At 43.8% G+C, this 18,952-nt stretch overlaps 1 protein-coding gene and 1 pseudogene across 1 annotated transcript in view; one reads left to right on the top strand and one right to left on the bottom strand.

Annotated features, from left to right (window-relative positions):
• Positions 1 to 18,952, top strand: part of LOC102242125 (WD repeat-containing protein 60) — a gene marked incomplete at its 5' end in the record, with an annotated part of 45,512 nt that overhangs the window by 1,679 nt on the left and 24,881 nt on the right. The window contains 5 exons of the mRNA XM_005863412.2: positions 1,400 to 1,454; positions 4,117 to 4,182; positions 5,821 to 5,889; positions 9,562 to 9,772; positions 12,455 to 12,557. Of these exons, the coding sequence (XP_005863474.1) occupies positions 1,400 to 1,454; positions 4,117 to 4,182; positions 5,821 to 5,889; positions 9,562 to 9,772; positions 12,455 to 12,557 (504 nt within the window). The remainder of the gene's footprint in view (positions 1 to 1,399; positions 1,455 to 4,116; positions 4,183 to 5,820; positions 5,890 to 9,561; positions 9,773 to 12,454; positions 12,558 to 18,952) is intronic.
• On the bottom strand, positions 15,286 to 15,987 carry LOC102241525 (annotated as a pseudogene).

Here is an 18,952-nt window from a genome sequence, read left to right as displayed (position 1 = left end):
GTCGTTTGGTCGTCCCTCACTAACCCCCCTGCTGGCCAGGTTGCCCCACGCAGCTTGCTGTTTAGTCGTCTGGTCGTCCCTCACTAACCCCCTTGCTGACCTGGTTGCCCCATGCAGCCTGCTGTTCGGTTGTTACTGTTACTGTGACAGTATCCCAGACAATTTGCATATTCCTCTATTATTAGTATAGATAACATGATGAATGCTGAATTTTTCTTATTGGGCCTAATTATAGCCAGGAAATGGCAATAAGTGATAGACATACTTTACTTACTCAATCCTCCAAATCATATCTGAAGTACACTAGGGAACTGGAAACTTGCTACAAATTATAGATCTTATTCTGCCTTTTTGTATTTGCTCATGCAAAGCTAGAGAATCAGAACTCACTTTGGGGGAGTAACTCATTTGGAAGATGACCCTTCCATGGGGGGCCGTCCAGCCTGGAGGGAAGAATGTCTACAGGAGGGCTCTTGGTCCTCATCCGATAAACATGTGACAGGCCCGCCATCCCCAGCCCCAGGTCTGTGGCTGCAGTAATTAGAGCAAGGCCGTTGGCACCAGTCGGCAGGAGTGGCCTGTCTGCCTCTCTCTGGGATGTTGGGGGCCCTTCAGAGCCTTTTCTTCACAAAAATGATACCTATTTTGTGTGGGTTTTGTGAAGATTACAGATTAGAGTTTATGTATAACCTCATTTTGTATATAAGCTGTAGATTTTAGTTTGTTCTTTATGGCAGCCATATTTGGCAATTCTTTTTCACAGATTAGGAAAATGCAGGCTAAATGCCTTGCCCAAATTTTTACAAGTTTGAGCAAAGCTAGCACTTAAACCCAGGGGTGCAAATTCTTGGCCTTTGTGCTGCCAGTCTGCTGGAACACACAGGGAAGCTGTGCTCAGCTGTGGGCCTCCTCGACCATATGCTACAGCAAATTGGGGTGAATGTAAGTTCCGAAAATTGAGAATTAATTTGAAAATTTGAAAGCCTTAATTTTAGGTCCCAACTAACGTATAGCATATGATTAACAAATAGAACATTGTAAGGTAAATCTTTCTTTTGGAAATCCAACTATTATATTAAGCATAAAATAACATTTGGGATTGACTAATAAAATTATAGGAATTTTCTAGAACTCGTATAAGGTTGGAGATTCATACACAAGTTTGTTAAAACCCAGTTTCTTCTCTCCACTGAAGATATTTTGTGTTTTGGATTACTCCTGAAATAGTAAAAGTGCTAGGAACACTTTAGTGTTTACAGTTCTGATAAAGCGCACTTTGAAAACTCGCCATTTACAGTAGTACTTCATCTTGTCAAATATTGAGAAGAGCCTTTGCTGACATCTAAAACGATCTACTTTTTTAAAATCAATTTTGGTTTTGATCATATTTTCTTTCTAGGCATGCAGAGGATGTAGTGAGGAGCAGTGGAAAAGATAAAGACTCGAGAAGGAAGGTAAGGATGTCATGCCGGCCTCACTGTGCAGTAAGGCTAGCCGGGCACTTGGTTTGCCTGATGGGTCACTGGAATGGTGGCTGCTGGAGGCACACAAGAAACACTCCAGATTAAAAACCTGAAAGAGATTGGAAGCAAAAAAGATGGACAGGAAGCCATCAAACAGCTGTCACAGAGCTGGAGTGGCTGTGCTGGTGTCACAGAAGGGACTGGACACAGAGTGTCAGGAGGTGGAGGGACATCTCATAAGGATAAAATAATTAGCTCCGCAGGAAGGTTAACAATGATCTGTGAACACATACCTCACAAAAGAGCCCTAAAATACAGGAAGCAAAAGTGACAGAATTAAAGGGAGAAATAGAAAATTGTGTGTCATTGAGACGGCAGCACCCGCTCTCACTAGCGGATGCAGCGACAGCGTTCCAGTCTAGCCCGACAGCCAGGCGAAAGGGACACATTCCTGGAAGGTGTAAGTTACTGAAACTGCCTCAAGAAGAAATAGAAAGTCTGAGCAGACCGATGGTGAGTAAGAAATTGCATTAATGTTGAAAGTCTTGCCCTGACCGGTTTGACTCAGTGGATAGAGCGTCAGCCTGCGGACTGAAGGGTCCCAGTTTCGATTCCAGTCAAGGGCATGTACCTTGGTTGTGGGCACATCCCCAGTGGGGGGTGTGCAGGAGGCAGCTGATCGATGTTTCTCTCTCATCGATGTTTCTAACTCTCTGTCCCTCTCCCTTCCTCTCTGTAAAAAATAAATAAAATATATTTTTTTTAAAAAGGAAGTCTTCCTAAAGAGAAGTCCAGGTCAGGTGACCCCATGGCCCATTTCTCCTGGGAGTGAAGTTCTTCCTCTTGTCACTGTGGTGTCAGCACGGGGAGAATCAGAGACCACGCCCTTCCCAGTCCTCCATGTTGGTACCGTCAGAAGAGTAGACACGGAACAGTTTTCATCATGATTATTGTAGCTGCAGTGGTACACCAGTTATAATGCCATGAAACCATTTTTCCTAGGCTTTTTGTTATCTATATACTAGAGGCCCGGTGCACGAAATTTGGGCACAGGTAGGGTCCCTAGGCCTGGCCGATGATCAGCTTCCCTGCTTCCCCGCCTCCCCACCTCCCTGCCTTCTCTTTCCCTTGCGGTGGCAGCGTGCGGGTGGCGAGGGAAGGAGGCCCCGGCCAGCACCTGGAAGGGAGGCCCCGGCCGGCAGCCTGGGAAGGGAGGCCCTGGCCGGCAGCCGGAAGTCCCTGATCAGCCCTGATCGCCGGCCAGGCCTAGGGACCCTACCCATGCATGAATTTTGTACACTGGGCCTCTAGTTATAGATAATATGGCAGATTTTGGCCTCTGTTATATCATACATGTACACAGAAACACACAATTTACATGAACTAGTTTGTGCAGCGTGTGGGCCCATTTTATTTGTTCACTTTTGGGGGTGGTGGGTCACTCACTCTCCAGCTATGACCACACCTGAGGAAAAATTAGCCTGACCCACACTTCTTCCCATAGGATCTTTTTTTCATGAAATCCTTTTCAATCATGTTGATGTGTATTTGGGGACCTTAGCACCTTTTTCTGTTTCACCTGCCTTCTTACCCCCCATGTAGCAGGCTGTTCCTCCCAGTTATGTGGAAAACCTCCATTTCTAATGGCACAGCCCCCCATACTCTCTGTGGATAAAGTTCTTGAAGTGGAGTTGTTGGATGAAAACATATAGATTTAATATTTTCCTTATGTCTCCCAAGTTTTTGGTAAGCTCTAGATTAGTGTGGGTCACTGGAATTATAATGTGAGCCACATTTGCAATTTAAAATTTTCTATTAGTCCCAGTAAAAAACTAAAAAGGTAACAGAATTAATTTTAATAATATATGATCCACTATTTATTTTTTAAAAATATATTTTTATTGACTTCAGAGAGGAAGGGAGAGGGAGAGAGAGATAGAAACATCAATGATGAGAGAGAATCATTGATTGGCTGCCTCCCACACGCCCCCTACTGGGGATCAAGCTGCACCCTGGGCATGTGCCCTTGACTGGAATCGAACCCAGGACCCTTCAGTCCCCAGGCCGATACTCTAGCCACAGCTGAACCAATAAGAGCGATCCACTATTTCTTAAATATTATCCTTTTGACATGTAATCAATATAAGAAATGATCAGAGAGACATTTACATTCTTTTTACCGGAGGAGCGACCTAAAGCATGCAGGAGTGACATTGGAGACCTGGGCAGCTCCTTGGGCTGGGGGTCTTGTGTCTGTGGCATTGCCCTGGCCTCCTGGGGAATGCCTGTGTCTGCAGAGAGCCTACAGCCTGGGCACATGGAAGCTCTCTATTTCCTTCCTGGTGATACTGTGCCGCCCCAGTGTTATGCACTGAGTAGTTTGGGGCAATGGTGCTTGGAGTCCTGCCTTCCTTGTAGCAGTGACCACAGCAGAGCTGGCCATCAGCTGTTCCCATGCTGGGCAGTCTCATTGTACCCGCCCCTCACACTGGCACTAGGCAGTAGGCACCATCATCCCCTCACTTCCGAGAGAAGAGACCGAGGCACAGTACCACTGAGGGCAGCCCCTCCAGGGAGGTGGGGAGCAGGTGGGCCTGTGGGTGCCCGGGAGACCATCCCTTGGCTGCTGACCTGGCTGTGCTCTGTCCCCCAGCACAGCCACGATGAGGGTCCTGCCGTGTGGAAGCTGGCTCCGCGGCCAGGAGGTGAAGGCACTGTGGTAAGGGGTGCGTCTTGTGATGCAGACATACCTCACTCGTGTTCCCTCGCTCCCCAGCATCATTTCATTAGGGGCATTAGTGTTCCTCTGGATAGCAGAAGACGAGAATGAAGGGGGAAGAGGTCTGAACATGACCTTTGTGTTCACACTTGTCTGAGAATCCTTCAGCGAGTCGCAGGCAGCCTTCGTCTCGGGGCTCGAGGGGGAGACGGGCTGGTTGAGTGCAGTGCCTTCCTCCGCAGGCCCAGGAGAGGCTTTGCACAGCGCTTTGCCGGGAACAGGTTCAGGATGCGTGAGTGGCCAGTCTTCTCATCCTTGCTCTGCATTTAAGTTCAAAAGTTTGTGGAGAATTGAAGCAACTGAATTGAGACATCACAAAACATGAGATTCAGGCCATGTCAGGGAGAGAGACTCCAGGTCACAGGTCACTTGGGAAATGGTGCTGCTCCAGGGACCACAGCAGTGGCATGCCCTCTTACCAGCGAGGACCGGTCACAGAAGTTCTTTCCAAAACTGACGGGGAGACACTGCCGACGTGGCAGACTCCTGTGATGGCACCGTCTTGTCACTGTCCCCCGCCGGTTCTACTGTGCAAAGAAGTAAGATGTCACCTGTCCTCCCTGGCAGAGGGCCTGGCAGTGGTGGGCACTGCGTGTTTGCTGGGTGCAGACTGTCGACGTGGTGCAGTCACGCGGGTCACACAGAGCTTGCACACGGGTGGGTCAGCAGGGCAGTGCTGGGCCTGGTTTTTGCTCTGGTGTGTCTGACCAGTCAGCAGTAAATGTCGTGTGCTATCCCTACAGTGTAGTGAGTGCCCGTGACCATGTGCCAGGAGGACCTTTTCATGGGGCAGTTTTTCCTCTAAACTATTTGCTCTAGATAACTCTCCGCAGCCCCGGGTATTGAGGTATTCCTGCAGCCCTTGCTCATCCTTAAGACCCAGACCAGGTGGCCTTCCGGTGACTGTGCAGCCTCCAGGACACGACTGAGCACACCTCCTACCGGCGGGTCCCTCTCTTTATCCCCAGGTTGCAGGTGCTGAAGTTGGTGCTGAAGGGCAGCCTGTCTTCCCCTGGCTTTTATTAGTATAGACTAGAGGCCCGGTGGACAAAAATTTGTGCACTGGGGGGGGGGGGGGGGGGGCGCCGAGTAAGCTCCACACCTGAGACCTCGCTCTTGTATTTCAGTCACTGGAGCACGCGGCAGTTCACACGGGCTGCCGAGTGTGTGTGTGTGTGTGTGTGTGTGAGTGTGTGCGCGCGTGTGTGTGTGTGTGTGTGTGTGTGTGAGTGTGCTCCTGGCTGCAAACGTAGGGATCTGTTCATGGGTAGGACATAGACTAGGGAGCGGCAGTGCTAAAGTTTGGAATTTATTTGTATAAAACTTTTTTTCTTTAGCCATCAGAATTACAGAAGTTTCTCAAAAAGGATATGTTTATTAACTGCTTTCTCTTTCTGGTCATACTAGTTAATCAGTTCACAAATTCTTAAAGAATTTGGAGGTAGGTTGTTAGTTTTATAAATACATTTTTAAGTTAGTGATTTCAAGTGAATCTCAGACAACATGTGGTTTCCCAACCTATTTGCAAGATTCAAATTTATGATTGATTTTTTTGTTATGTGTGATTTTTACCTCTAGGAAATTGAAAAGGAAGACGTTGACTTAGAAAATGTTGACTACATGGCCAATTTTGAAGATGATTTTGAAGTATGTATAAACATTAAAGTTTTTCTTGGCTTAAAATAATTTGTCCTTAAAATCAGCTTAAGTATAATAACATAGTTTTTTTTCTCTCTTTACTACTCTTAAGATTCCATATCTGTTTGATTTAGGTTATCTATAAAAAGTTTGTTATATGTCTACTAATGCTTACCAATATGATGTAATTGAATGACATTATAATTCATTGTTAAGTGCACTGCATCCAAACATATATATGTATATGCATGTATACAGGGGTGTATACATGTATGCATATGTATGCATATTTGTATGTGTGTGTATATGTAGAGCATATATAATGCACACGTCCTCATAGTCTTAGCCTGGGAGTTTGTTTTGTTAGTTCATTTGTTACTTTTTTGTTTTATATTCCACATAGGAGTGAAATCATATGCTTTTTGTCTGGCCTATTTCATTTAGCATGGTACATTCAGGAGCCACCCATGTTGTCACAAATGGCAGTATTCCATCTTTTCTATGTTTGAGTCGAATTCTTTTGTGTACATGCACCACGTCTTCTTTCCCCAATCATGTATCGATGGACAGGTGGTTTCCATGTCCTCGCTATTGTGAATAATGCTGCAACAAACATAGGAGTGCATAGATGTATGAGTGTGTTTTCATATTTTAAAATAAGTAACCAGAAGTAGGATTCTGGGTCATATGGTCTATCTATTACTAGTTTTTTGAGGAAGCTCCACACTGTTTCCACAGCGGCTGCATCAATTTGCATTCTTCCTAACAGTGCACAAGGTTCCATTTTCTCCACATTCTCACCGACACCTGTTATTTTTGTCTTTTTGATAGAACCATTCTGACAGGTATGCGGTGGTATCTCATGGTTTTGATTTGAATTTCTCTGATGACTAGTGACACTGAGCATATTTTCATATGGCTGTGGCCATCTGTGTGTTTTTCTTGGAAAAATGTCTATTCAGATCCTCTGCCCATTGTTTAAGCAGATTTTTTGTTGTTGTTGAGTTCTTTATATATTTTGGATAGTAATCCTTGTTGGAATTATCATTTGAAAGTATCTTTGGTGCGCATATATTAGTAAACGTTATGTTTTCTTGATGAATTGTCCCCTTTATCGGTATACATGTCCATCTTTTCATCTTGTTATCTTTTTTGTCTTGAAATCTGTTTTGTCTGATACGAGTGTGGCTCGGCCGCTTTTCTCCGGACACTGTTTGCGGGGAGTGTCGCCTCCCCGCACTGGGGGCCGGTTAGCGGCTGCAGGTGTGACGGTCTCTGCAAGGCAGCATATTGGGGGCTCTTGTTTTTCAATCCACGAGTTCAGCCGTTCACACGTGGGGTGAGGCCCGATACACGAGGACTCCCTGCAGCCCTTTCACCTTTTGTGTTCTGGCCGCTCTGTGTCTCCATCGTTTCTTTTCCCTTTCCTTTTTGTCTGCTATTTCAGTCAGATGGTTTTCTGTGATGTTTTTCTTCATTTCCTCTTTCTTAATGTTTTGGCCCCAGCTCTGGGTTTTGTTTTGTGGTTACCATGAGGTTTGTATAAAATAATCTCGTAGTTGAAGATGTAGTCCTGTTTCTGGTGCTTAGCATCTCCATTCCCTTACACAATCCAGTTCTTTTCCTCTTCCTTTCTATGTTGATGTTTTATGGTGCATTTTAATAAATTGCAGCAGCTCTAGGTACTTGTCTTTACCTTCGTTATGATTGTTTAGTGCCCTATTCTGAAGTAGAGGTGCAGTTTCCTGCCTGTCTGTCAGTCATCCCACTCATAGTTTTTTAAAAAATAGTTTTATTGATTTCAGAGAGGAACGGAGAGGGGGAGAGAGAGATAGAAACATCAATAATGAGAGAGAATCACTGATGGGCCGCCTCCTGCACGCCCTCCACTGGAGACCGAGACCGCAACCCGAGCACGCGCCCTCGGCCGAATCAAACCGTGACCCCCCAGCCCGCAGGCCAGCACTCCGTCCACTGAGCCACCCAGTAGGGCCACTCCCAGGGTCGCGTGCTGCTGTCTTTTTGCTTCAGGTGGAGGAGCTCCTCTCCGCGTTCCTTGTGATGCGGTCTGAGGGGTGAATGCCCTTGGCGCGCGGAGGTCTGGGGAAGCCTTTGTTTCTCCATCAGCCGAAAGGAGAGCTTTGCTGGATTGATTTTCCTTGGCTGGTGGTTTCTCTCTGTCCATATTTTGAGTCTATAATTTCACTCTCTTCTAGCCTGTAGGGTTTCTACTGAGAAAGATGAAGATCATTGAATGGAGTTTCTCTGTAGGATACTGTCTTTTTGTTCCCTGGCTGCCTTGAGAATTCTTTATCATTAACTTTTGACAGTTTTAATACAAAGGGTTTTGGAGCAGTCTTTTTGCATTGAGATAATGAGATGTCCTGTTAGCTTCTTGTACTCGAACGGCATTTTCTTCCCTGGGTTTCAGAAGCCCTCGCTGCCCCCTCTCTGTCCTCCTGGGGACTCATCGTCCTGGTGCTGCTCTTCTCATGGGGTCAGATCGTGCTGGTATTGTTTCTTTATTTTTTTCACTCTTAGTTCTCTCTTCTTCCACCTGAATCTTTTCTAGGTTTCTGTCTTCGAGCTCACAAATTCTCCCTTCCCTATGTTCTGCTCTATTTCCAGTCTCTCTAATGCATTCTTTATCCCATTTATTGAGTTCTTCAGATCTAGAATTGGTTTGATTCTTTTTTATAGTTTTGGTCTCTTTGATAAAGTACTCCTTTTGCTCATTAATTTTATTCCTGAGCTTCTTGAACTTCCTTTCTGAGGTTTTCTTGTATCACTGAGTTTCCTCATGACCGCAATCTTGAATTCTCTGTCATCTAAATCCAGCAGTCCGTGGCTTTGACTTGGGTTTCTGGAGATTGTCATGATCTTTTGGTGACCATGTGACCTTGTGTGTTCATGGTGCTTGATGGGTTGTTCCTTGGCCGGTGCAGTTGAAGTCTGAGTTCTTTCCTTGTTCAGGTAGGTTTGAGCCTAACAGTGAGCACGCTGGTGCTGAGAGGACGCCCTTCTGTTCTCCAGCAGGTGGTGCTGTAGTGCAGGCTGTGTTTTCTCTCACCTGTGCATGTAGTACCACCAAGGTGGGGGGTGTTCTCGTTTTGTCTGGGTTGCCTAGGTCTTGGGGCACCACCACTGTGGTGGGGGATGTGGTGGGTGGGGGTAGCTGGGTTTGCTAGCCCACAGCACTGCCCCCTGTTCCTTGTGGCCGCTGGCACCCTGGGCTGTAGCTGCTGTTATCGAGGAGGGAGCTGGAATCTTGGGCAGCAGTGCTGCTTCTGCCCTCTCACCCTTCGCTGGCTCTAGCGTGGAGGTCGCACCTCGACCCTCCCCTACTGTTGTGTTAGCTGGGGCCACGGTGGCCATTGAACGGCATCTGCAGACACCGTCCCTGCCCTTCCCTGTCCCGCTGCCCTACGCATCCAACACGCCCCCTGCAGATGTACTGAGGCGTGGGTCTCGCAGCGTGTTTGTGAGCTGGCAGAGGAGCCAGGTTGGATTAGAGGTGTCTGCCTGATAAATGTAAGGGGAGAGACAAACAAAGAGGTCTTCTTTATCCACCAGGAGGCTGATGTCGACTGTCTATTTTAAATGATAAATTGCACGTTTTGCTTTGTGTTCTTTAAAGTCTATTTGTCTTAAAGTTTTCAAAAACATGATTATTGTTTGTAGGACTATGAAGATGACTTTGAGGTTTGTGATGATGATAGCACGAATGAGCCAGAACCAAGAGAGAAAATGGAAGAACTTCCTCCAGCCAGAAAAAAGGAGATACAGGAAATTCAAAACGCCATCAATGCAGAAAATGAAAGGATTGGCGAGCTGTCGTCGAAGCTGTTTCAGAAGCAAGGTCGATCGGAGCGGGAGAGGGAGCCAGCGGCCGGTACGTGGTGGGGCTGCTGTCTGTGCCCCCGGGAGCTGGGCCTCGTCCCTGCGACTCCCGTCAGGCGGCACTCAGAGACCAGTGTGCGGGGTGTCTGCAGCGGGAGCTCCGACAGCCTTCTGCTCGGGGCCTGGGCCAGGTGGGCCGGAGGGTGGCTGTGCACGGTCAGTGCAGAGGTGCTCACGTGGGTCACATCCTGCTCGTCCTGCCCGCCTGTCAGTCTGCCCACCGACCTCGTGTGTCCACCGGAGGCTCAGAAGCACCCGCAGAGCCGGCGCAGTGGGAAAGGTTCAGAATGGGGCCCGTTGAGTGTGTTTCAGGGGGTTTCTTTGTGACATTAGAGTGTGTTTTGCTCAGAAATTCTTGGCATTGTGTTATAATAATGATACTTGTAAGAGCAGGAGTAAATATTTCTAAATTACTTACAGGGAAAAAACGATAGCATCTTGATAAATTTACACTACAATTAACACAATATGTCAACTAGGACAATATTAAAATTATTGGATGATATGCTACTTTAAATTATCTAGTAAAATAAGTCATAAGTAATAGGTACAATTAATTATGACTAATAGTTGATGCGATGCAATAATCCAGTGAAGGTCGGGCAGAGTGGTTACTACCCTCACATCTGTGCCTGTTGTAGAGGCAGAAAACCTGAGTATTATGGACTGTTCTCCAAATGCACAGCTAAACTGTGTCTCCGAAGCCGGAGCAGCTGTCCTGATGGCGGTGTGAATTGGGGGCCTGCTGTGGTGTTGCTGAGAGTCTGCAAGCTTTTGTTCTGCAGTTCCTGGTTTTCTTAGCAGACCTTTGAATTACCTTTTTTAAAAATTTTATTCATGTCCTTTATTGTTCCGGGCACTATGGGCTTTAATAGCTTGATTTACAAGAATTTAGAACCCCCATTAAGACATTATTTTTGTTGTATTTTTTATTTGAAAGAATTATTCACTATGATTACACTGCTACCCAGACAGGTGGCGCTGCCCTCCAGGACCCATTGAACACTGAGCCAGCCTGGCCCCGCGGAGCGCCGTCCTGCCTGTGGTAGGGGCCGTGGAGTGGCCTCAGTGGCACTGGCTCTGTCACCAGCTGTGTGGTCTGGAGTGGGACTTACCCTCTCTGTGCTTCAGTTTCCTTCCTGCAAAATAAGGGCAAGGCCTTCTTTAGGGCTGTGAGAGTTAATTAAATAAGCTAATACCTGTAAGGTGCTTGTCTTCAGCATAGTGACTGTTAGTGCTAACAGCCGCCACCACCTGGGCTGAGAGAGGGTTCATTCCCTGTGTCCTGCTGCCCAGCCCCAGCTGTGCTGGTGTCACTGCTGTGCACTGCCTGCTGCACCTGTGCTGACTGTCCTATTTGCTCCCTTTTCAGGGCAATAGGAAACCATTTGATAAATACCTTTTTCCAGGGCACGAGGTTATGCCGAGGCATTTGAAAACGTTTCTAACCTCTGAAAGGTGAACTGTGTACTTGGTTGGTGAGGGTGCTGACACCTGGCATTTGCGAGCCGTGTGGCAAGGTGTCTTCATTCCCGTCTTAACCCTGTGCCGTGAAACATCGTCCAGTTTCCTCATTGTTCAGGAGGCTCCTGGCATCTGTGTGCGTACAGCGGGCGGAAGGTGCTCGTCCACACGCCTGCGTTCACCCTCGTGCCGTGCTGTCCTGTGTGGATGTCGTGCAGCACAGGAGAAAGGGGCCGTGAACAACCTGCTCACGGTCACAGCAGGTGACGGGCAGGACTCCCAACCCAGATCCCGCGCATTCCCGCCATGGGCCCCGGGGACCCGATAAAACGGCTGGAGGGCATGAGATGCAATTGAAATAAACATTTGAGCAAACAAGTGTGGCAGTAAATCTGCACAGGAAACCACAGAAATCCTTGGAGAGCTGAGGGGAGTTGACATCCTGTGCGGAGGAGGGCAGTGGGAGGAGCTCCCACCAAGACCGCCCTTCAGTCTGGGCCCTGCCCTGGACTTGAGCCTGTAGAGCAGCAGTTCTCAACCTGTGGGTCGCGACCCCTTTGGGGGTCAAACAGCCCTTTCACAGGGGTCGCCTAAGACCACATCGGAAAACACATATTGTTTTTGTGATTAATCACTATGCTTTAATTATGTTCAATTTGTAACAATGAAAATACATCCTGCATATCAGATATTTACATTACGATTCATAACAGTAGCAAAATTACAGTTATGAAGTAGCAACGAAAATAATTTTATGGTTGGGTGTCACCACAACATGAGGAACTAACTGTATTAAAGGGTCGTGGCATTAGGAAGGTTGAGAACCACGGCTGTAGAAGGTCAACATTAACTTGCCTCCGTCTCTGTTTTTGCTGCTTGTATGTTCATGTCCCAGCTCCCTGATTAGGGCATACATTCTGGAGGGGCCGGGCAGAGTGGGGAGAAGTGTAGACTGCATGGTAGAGGGGTTCTGAAATATTGCTAACTCTCCCTGGTGTGATTGGCGCATACACACTAAGTTTTGCTTTGTTGCCTGAAAGTTTTACATGAAAGTAGCAGAGGCGGTCTCTTAAGTGCTGGTGAACGATGTTTATCAGTAATGTTAGTCATGGGCTACAATTATTAAATATGCTTCTAAAAATTTTATACTTGACATTTTTTGCTTGAAATATTTGTTTCAAAAATTGTGTTGTTTTTTTTTTCTGTACAGATGCAAACAGTTCACCTTCCAGAGCCCCTGTGTGTGGAATTTTTGTGGATTTTGCAACCGCCTCACAACGCCAAAAGAGTCGGACTCAGGCCCTGAAGCAAAAGTAGGTGTCCTGGGGAATTGGCGGAAGTCTGTGGAGTTGCAGTGTTTGTCTTCAGTACACTTTTAAAATGGAGCTTTGTTTCACTGCTGACTGCACATTCTTTATCTGCGCTGCGTTTCTCGGCGCCTCTGTTGTGTGAGAGCAGGTGTGCTGTGTCCCGATGCTCAGCATCTAACGCGCGGGATTTGCACTTACCGGGAGGCACCTAGTTTGGCTGAGGCAGAATCCCACTCACGCGTATCACATGAATTATTCTGGGTCAAAAATCATATTAAAGATTTAAAAAGAAAACAAAAAAAATCAAAGACTGAAACATGAATAGCTTAATGATAAATAATAATTTAAGAGTTTTTGAGGAAAATGTAGGGACACTTTATCGATGTGTGTCATTGTGCTGTAAGGGAATAAGGTACAGAGGAGAAAAATCCAAACTGCATAGCGCCGATGCCACTAGATGTCAGTTTAGTGCATTAACTAGCAACGCGAGGGCAGAGAGACGCCTGCCCTACAGTATCCCCAAGACCAGTTCCAAATGGGGTAAAGAGGAAAATGAATGAAAGAGCATAGTGACAGGAAAGGAGTTTCTGAGAATAAAAGAAGATTAAGCCCGGCCAGTGAGGCTCAGTGGTTGAGCATCGACCTATGAACCAGGAAGTCGCGGTTTGATTCCCAGTCAAGGCACATGCCAGGGTTGTTAGGCTCGATCCCCAGTGTGGAGCGTGCAGGAGGCAGCCCATCAATAATTTTCTCTCATCATTGATGTTTCTCCCTATTTTTCCCTCTCCCTTCCTCTATGAGATCAATAAAAATATATATTTTTTAAAAAAGCAGATAAAATGTTAAATTTCTGTAAGGTGCAGTACTCCATAAACTTGACCAAATTTAAAGGTGATTGACCAATTGGGAAAATATATTTGCAAAATGATAGGGGTCTACTATCCCTAATGCACAAACTGTTTTAATAATTTAGTATACAAAGCTAAATATCACTAGAAGTCAGTTCAACTGGAGATCCAGGCAGGAAAACAGGAACCATCGGAGCATTGAAGTGAGGGTGTGATGCAGGTGACCACACAGGTGCTGGAGACTGAGCCTCTAAGCAGGACTGTGGGCCCCTTTGCAGGACAGGGAGCTGGGCTGGGCAGCCACTCCAGCCAGAGAGGGCAGAGAAACAGCGGCCCATTCTCTTACCTGCTTCCCCGCCTCCACCAGAGGGACCCAGGATGGTGAGGACACAGTAGAAAACGCTAGGCTGTCATTAAATGTATGAAAATAAGTTACATCTTCTTTATTTTTCTATTTATTGAGTGTTTATTATAGGCAAGTTCTGTGCTACATTCCTTGCATTTGTTATCTCATTCAATATTTTTTAATTCTTTATTGTTAAAAGTATTACATATGCCCCTTTCCCCCCATTGTCCTCTCACAACCTCCCCCACCTCTCTGGCCTTCCCACTGCAGTTTGACAATCAGTTTGAGGCAGCTCTGCCTCTGTATCTATTATTGTTCAAAAGTTTGTAATGGTCTTTATTATCCATGAATGAGTGAGATCATGTGGTATTTTTCCTTCATTGACTGGCTTATTTCACTTAGCATAATGCTCTCCAGCTCCATCCATGCCGTTGCAAATTGTAAGAGTTCCTTCTTTTTTACAGCAGCATAGTATTCCATCGTGTAGATGTACCACAGTTTTCTAATCCATTCATCTACTGATGGGCACTTAGGCTGTTTCCAGATCTTAGCTATGGTGAATTGTGCTGCTATGAACATATGGGTGCATATATCCTTTCTGATTGGTGTTTTTGGTTTCTTGGGATATATTCCTAGAAGTGGGATCACAGGGTCAAATGGGAGTTCCATTTCCAGTTTTTTGAGGAAACTCCATACTGTCTTCCATAGTGGCTGCACCAGTCTGCATTCCCACCAGCAGTGCACGAGGGTTCCTTTTTCTCTACATCCTCTCCAGCACTTGTCATTTGTTGATTTGTTGATGATAGCCATTCTGACAGGTGTGAGATGGTACCTCATTGTTGTTTTGATTTGCATCTCTCAGATGATTAGTGACTTTGAACATTTTTTCATGTCTCTTGGCCTTCTGTAGGTCTGCTTTCAAGAAGTATCTATTTAGGTCATTTGCCCATTTTTTGATTGAATTGTTTACCTTTAGTTAAGTTGTATGAGTTCCCTATAAATTTAGGAGATTAAACCCTTATCGGTAATAATATTGGCAAATATGTTCTCCCATGCAGTGGGCTTTCTTGTTTTGTTGATGGTTTCTTTTGCAGTGCAGAAGCTTTTTATTTTGATGTAGCCCCATTTGTTTATTTTCTCCTTAGTTTCCATTGTCCTAGGTCAGGAGATGTGTCAGTAAATATATTGCCACGAAATATGTCTGATATTTTGCTGCCTATGGATTTTTCTAAGATTTTTATGGTTTTCCATCTTACATTTAAGTCTTTTATCCACTTTGAGTTTATTTTTGTGTATGGTGTAAGATGGTGTCTAGTTTCATTTTTTTCCTGTATCTGTCCAATTTTCCCAGCACCATTTACTGAGGAGACTTTCTTGACTCCACTGTATGCTCTTTTTTTTTTCTTTTCTAATTTATTTTTATTTTTACAATTATACCATGATAAAACAACAAAACTTACTCACGTGGAATACTTTTCCTTAACGTTTGATAAGTTAATCAAATGCATACCACAATAGAGTTTTGTTGTTATTGTTTAAATAGCGATTTCTCATGATTTTAGTATCACACAAATGTAAGCTGAGACTACACTCAGAAATAAGTTTAGAAAATGTCATTACAAAAGATTGGGAGTGACTATTAAAAATAAGAAACAAACACAACAGAACAAACCCACTCAGGGCTGTTGTACAGGAGCAATAAATGAGATGTTTTCACTGCCATAAGTCTTCAGTACAGCCAAACTTAAAAACCAGTCCTCCACAAAAGATGAAGGCATTTTGGAAAAATACAGCAATTCCAGGGTATACTACGGCTTTTTCTTTAGCAACATAACCACCAAAGAGAATCCATATAGATGCAATCAGAGAGCCAAAGGCCAACATGAGACCAATGAACAGCCAAATGCGAGCACCTGTTTGACCCAGCCCACCTTCACTGTGACTATCGCCTCGGACTTGTCCATTCGATACGGCATTAATCATTAGGAAGGCGATGGTTGCTGTGGCGCCACAGGCATGGTATGAATGGTTGAACTCTTCCATAGTGGGGTAAATGACAGCTGCATCTATGATCATCCACCAGCCTGTAAAAAATAGAACACCAGCAGCGATGGAAGCAATAGTATTGCGTTTTCCCCCCAATCAATGCATTCTGAGCATCTCAAGCCTTCTAGAAATCCAGACATTTTTTCAGGTCAGTCCAGCCCCGCGCGTGCCTCCACTGTATGCTCTTGCCTCCTTTGTCAAATGTTAATTGAGCATAATGGCTTGGGTTGACTTCTGGGTTCTCTGTTCTGTTCCCTTGGTCTATGTGTCTGTTCTTGCACCAGTACCAGGGTGTTTTAAGAACAGTGGCTTTGTAATATAACTTGATGTCTGGTATTGTGATCCCTCCAACTTTGGTTTGTTGTTTTTTCCCCCCAGGATTTCTGCGGCTATTCGGGGTCTTTTTTTATGCCATATAAATTTTTAGAGAGTTTGTTCTAGGTCTGTGAAATATGCCATTGATTTTAATGGGGATTGCGTTGAGTTTATTGATTGCTTTGGGTAATATGGACATTTTAATGATGTTGATTCTACCAATCCATGAACACGGTATATTCTTCCACTTGTTTATATCTTCTTCTATCTCTTTTTTCCTGTACTTTTCCAAGTACAGGTCTTTTACCTCTATAGTTAAGTTTATTTCTAGGTATCTTAATTTTTGTTGCAGTGGTAAATGGGATTATTTTTTTTTAGTTTCTCTTTCTATAAGTTCATTATTGGTGTATAAAAATGTCATTGATTTCTGAGTGTTAATTTTGTATCCTGCTACATTGCCGAATTCATTTATTAAATCAAGTAGTTTTTTGATGGAGTCTTTAGGATTTTTCTATGTACAATATCATGTCATTAGCAACTAATGACAGTTTTACTTCTTCTTTTCCAATTCAGATGCCTTTTATTTCTTCTTCTTGTCTGATTGCTATGGCTAGAACATCCAGTACTATGTCAAACAGGAGTGGTGAAAGTGGACATTCCTGTCTTGTTCCTGTTCTTAGGGGAAATGGTTTTAGTTTTTGCCCATTGAGTATGATGTTGGCTGTAGGTTTGTCATATAAGGCTTTTATTATGTTGAGTTATGATCCCTCTATTCCCACTTTGCTGAGAGTATTTTATCACGAAAGGGTGTTGCATTTTGTCTAATGTTTTTTTTCCTGCATCTATTGATATGATCATCTGATTTTTGTATTTCAGTTTGTTTATGTGATGTATCACATTTATTGATTTGTGACTATTGTACCATCCTTGCATCCCTGGAATAAATTCCACTTCGTCATGGTGCATGATCTTTTTAATAAATTGTTGGATGCCATTTGTTAATATTTTATTGAGGATTTTAGCATCTTTGTTCATCAGGAATATTGGCCTATAATTTTCTTTCTTTGTTGCATCTTTATCTGGTTTTGGGATTAGGTTAATGCTGGCTTCATAAAAAGAGGTTGGAAGTGTTCCTCTTGGATTTTTTGGAATACTTTGAGGAGTATAGGTGTTAGTTCTTCTTTGAATGTTTGATAAAACTCCCCTGTGAAGCTGTCCGGACCAGGGCTTTTGTTTGCTGGAAGCTTTTTGATGACTGCTTCAATTTCCTCAGTAGTTATCAGCCTATTCAGATTTTCTGATTTTTCCTGATTGAGTTTTGGAAGATTGTATTTTTCTAGGAATTTGTCCATTTCATCTAGGTTGTCCAGTTTTTGGAATAGAGTTGTTTGTAGTATTTTTTTTTTTTTTACAATCCTTTGTATTTCTGAGGGGTCAGTTGTTACTTCACCTCTTTCATTTCTCATTCTGTTTATTTGGGTCCTCTCTCTTTGCTTTTTGGTGAGCCTGGGTAGAGGTTCATCAATCTTGTTTATCCTTTCAAAGAACCAGCTCTTGGTTCTATTGATCTTTTATATCATTTTTTGGTCTCTATGTCATTTATTTCCATTCTAATCTTTATTATTTCCTTCCTTCTACTTACTCTGGGCTTTTCTTGTTGCTCTCTTTCTAACTCTTTAAGTTGTAGGGTTAGATAATTTATTATCAATTTTTTTTTTTGAGGTAGGCCTGTATAGCTATGAACTTCCCTCTCACAACTGCTTTCATTGTGTCCTATAGATTTTGGATTGTTGTGTTTTCATTGTCATTTGTTTCCAGGATGTTTTTTATTTCTTCTTTGATCTCTTTGGTAACCCAATCATTGTTTAATAGCATGCTATTTAGCCTCCAAGTGTTTGATTGTTTTTTTTATTGGTTTTATTATTGTTGATTTCTAATTTTATGCCATTGTGATCTGAGAAGATGCTTGATATGATTTCAGTCTTCTTGAATTTGAAGAGGTTTAGCCTATATCCTAATATGTGGTCTATCTTTGAAAATGTCCCATGTGCACTTGAGAAGAATGTATATTCCGTAGCTTTGGGGTGAAATGTTCTGAAGATATCAATTAGTTTCATCTGATCTAGTGAGTCATTTAGGATTGCTGTTTCTTTGTTGATTTTTTTTTGTCTAGAAGATTTATCCAGTGATGTCAATGGGGTATTAAAGTCCCCTACTGTGATAATATTGTTGTCAATCTCTCCCTTGATATCTTCCTGAAGTTTTTTTTAAAATGTATTTTGGTGCTCCTGTGTTGGGTGCATATATGTTTACCAGAGTTATATCCTCTTGTTGTATTGATCCCTTTAGTAATGTGATGTGACCTTCCTTATCTCTTGTTATGGCCTTCACTTTGAGATCTATTTTTGTCACATATAAGTGTTGCTACTCCAATTTTTTTTTCATTTCCTTTTGCCTTAAAATATTTTTTTCCACTCCTTCACTTTCAGTCTGTGTGAGTCCTTATATATGGGGCATGTTTTCTTATCCATTCAACTACCCTATGTCTTTGGATTGGAACATTTAATCCATTTACATTTAAGGTTATTATTGATAGGTAGTTTGTTGCCATTTTTATTTTCTATTCCTGTTTTCCTTATTCCCTGTCTACTTCTTCTTTTTACAACATTCTCTTTAGCATTTCCTGCATTGCTGGCTTGGTGGTAATAAATTCCCTTTGCCTTTTTTGTCTGTGAAGCTCCTGATTTTCCCTTCAATTTTGGATGATAGCCTTGCTGGATTGAGTATTCTTGGATTCAGTCCCTTGCTTTGCATCATTTTGTATACTCCATTCTATGCCCTTC

Source organism: Myotis brandtii, unplaced genomic scaffold, assembly GCF_000412655.1.
Source record: "Myotis brandtii unplaced genomic scaffold, ASM41265v1 scaffold1777, whole genome shotgun sequence".
In the NCBI taxonomy this organism is placed as follows: Eukaryota; Metazoa; Chordata; class Mammalia; order Chiroptera; family Vespertilionidae; genus Myotis; species Myotis brandtii.
Note: the sequence above shows the minus strand (reverse complement) of the source record. Positions and strands in the feature narration are given on the sequence as shown.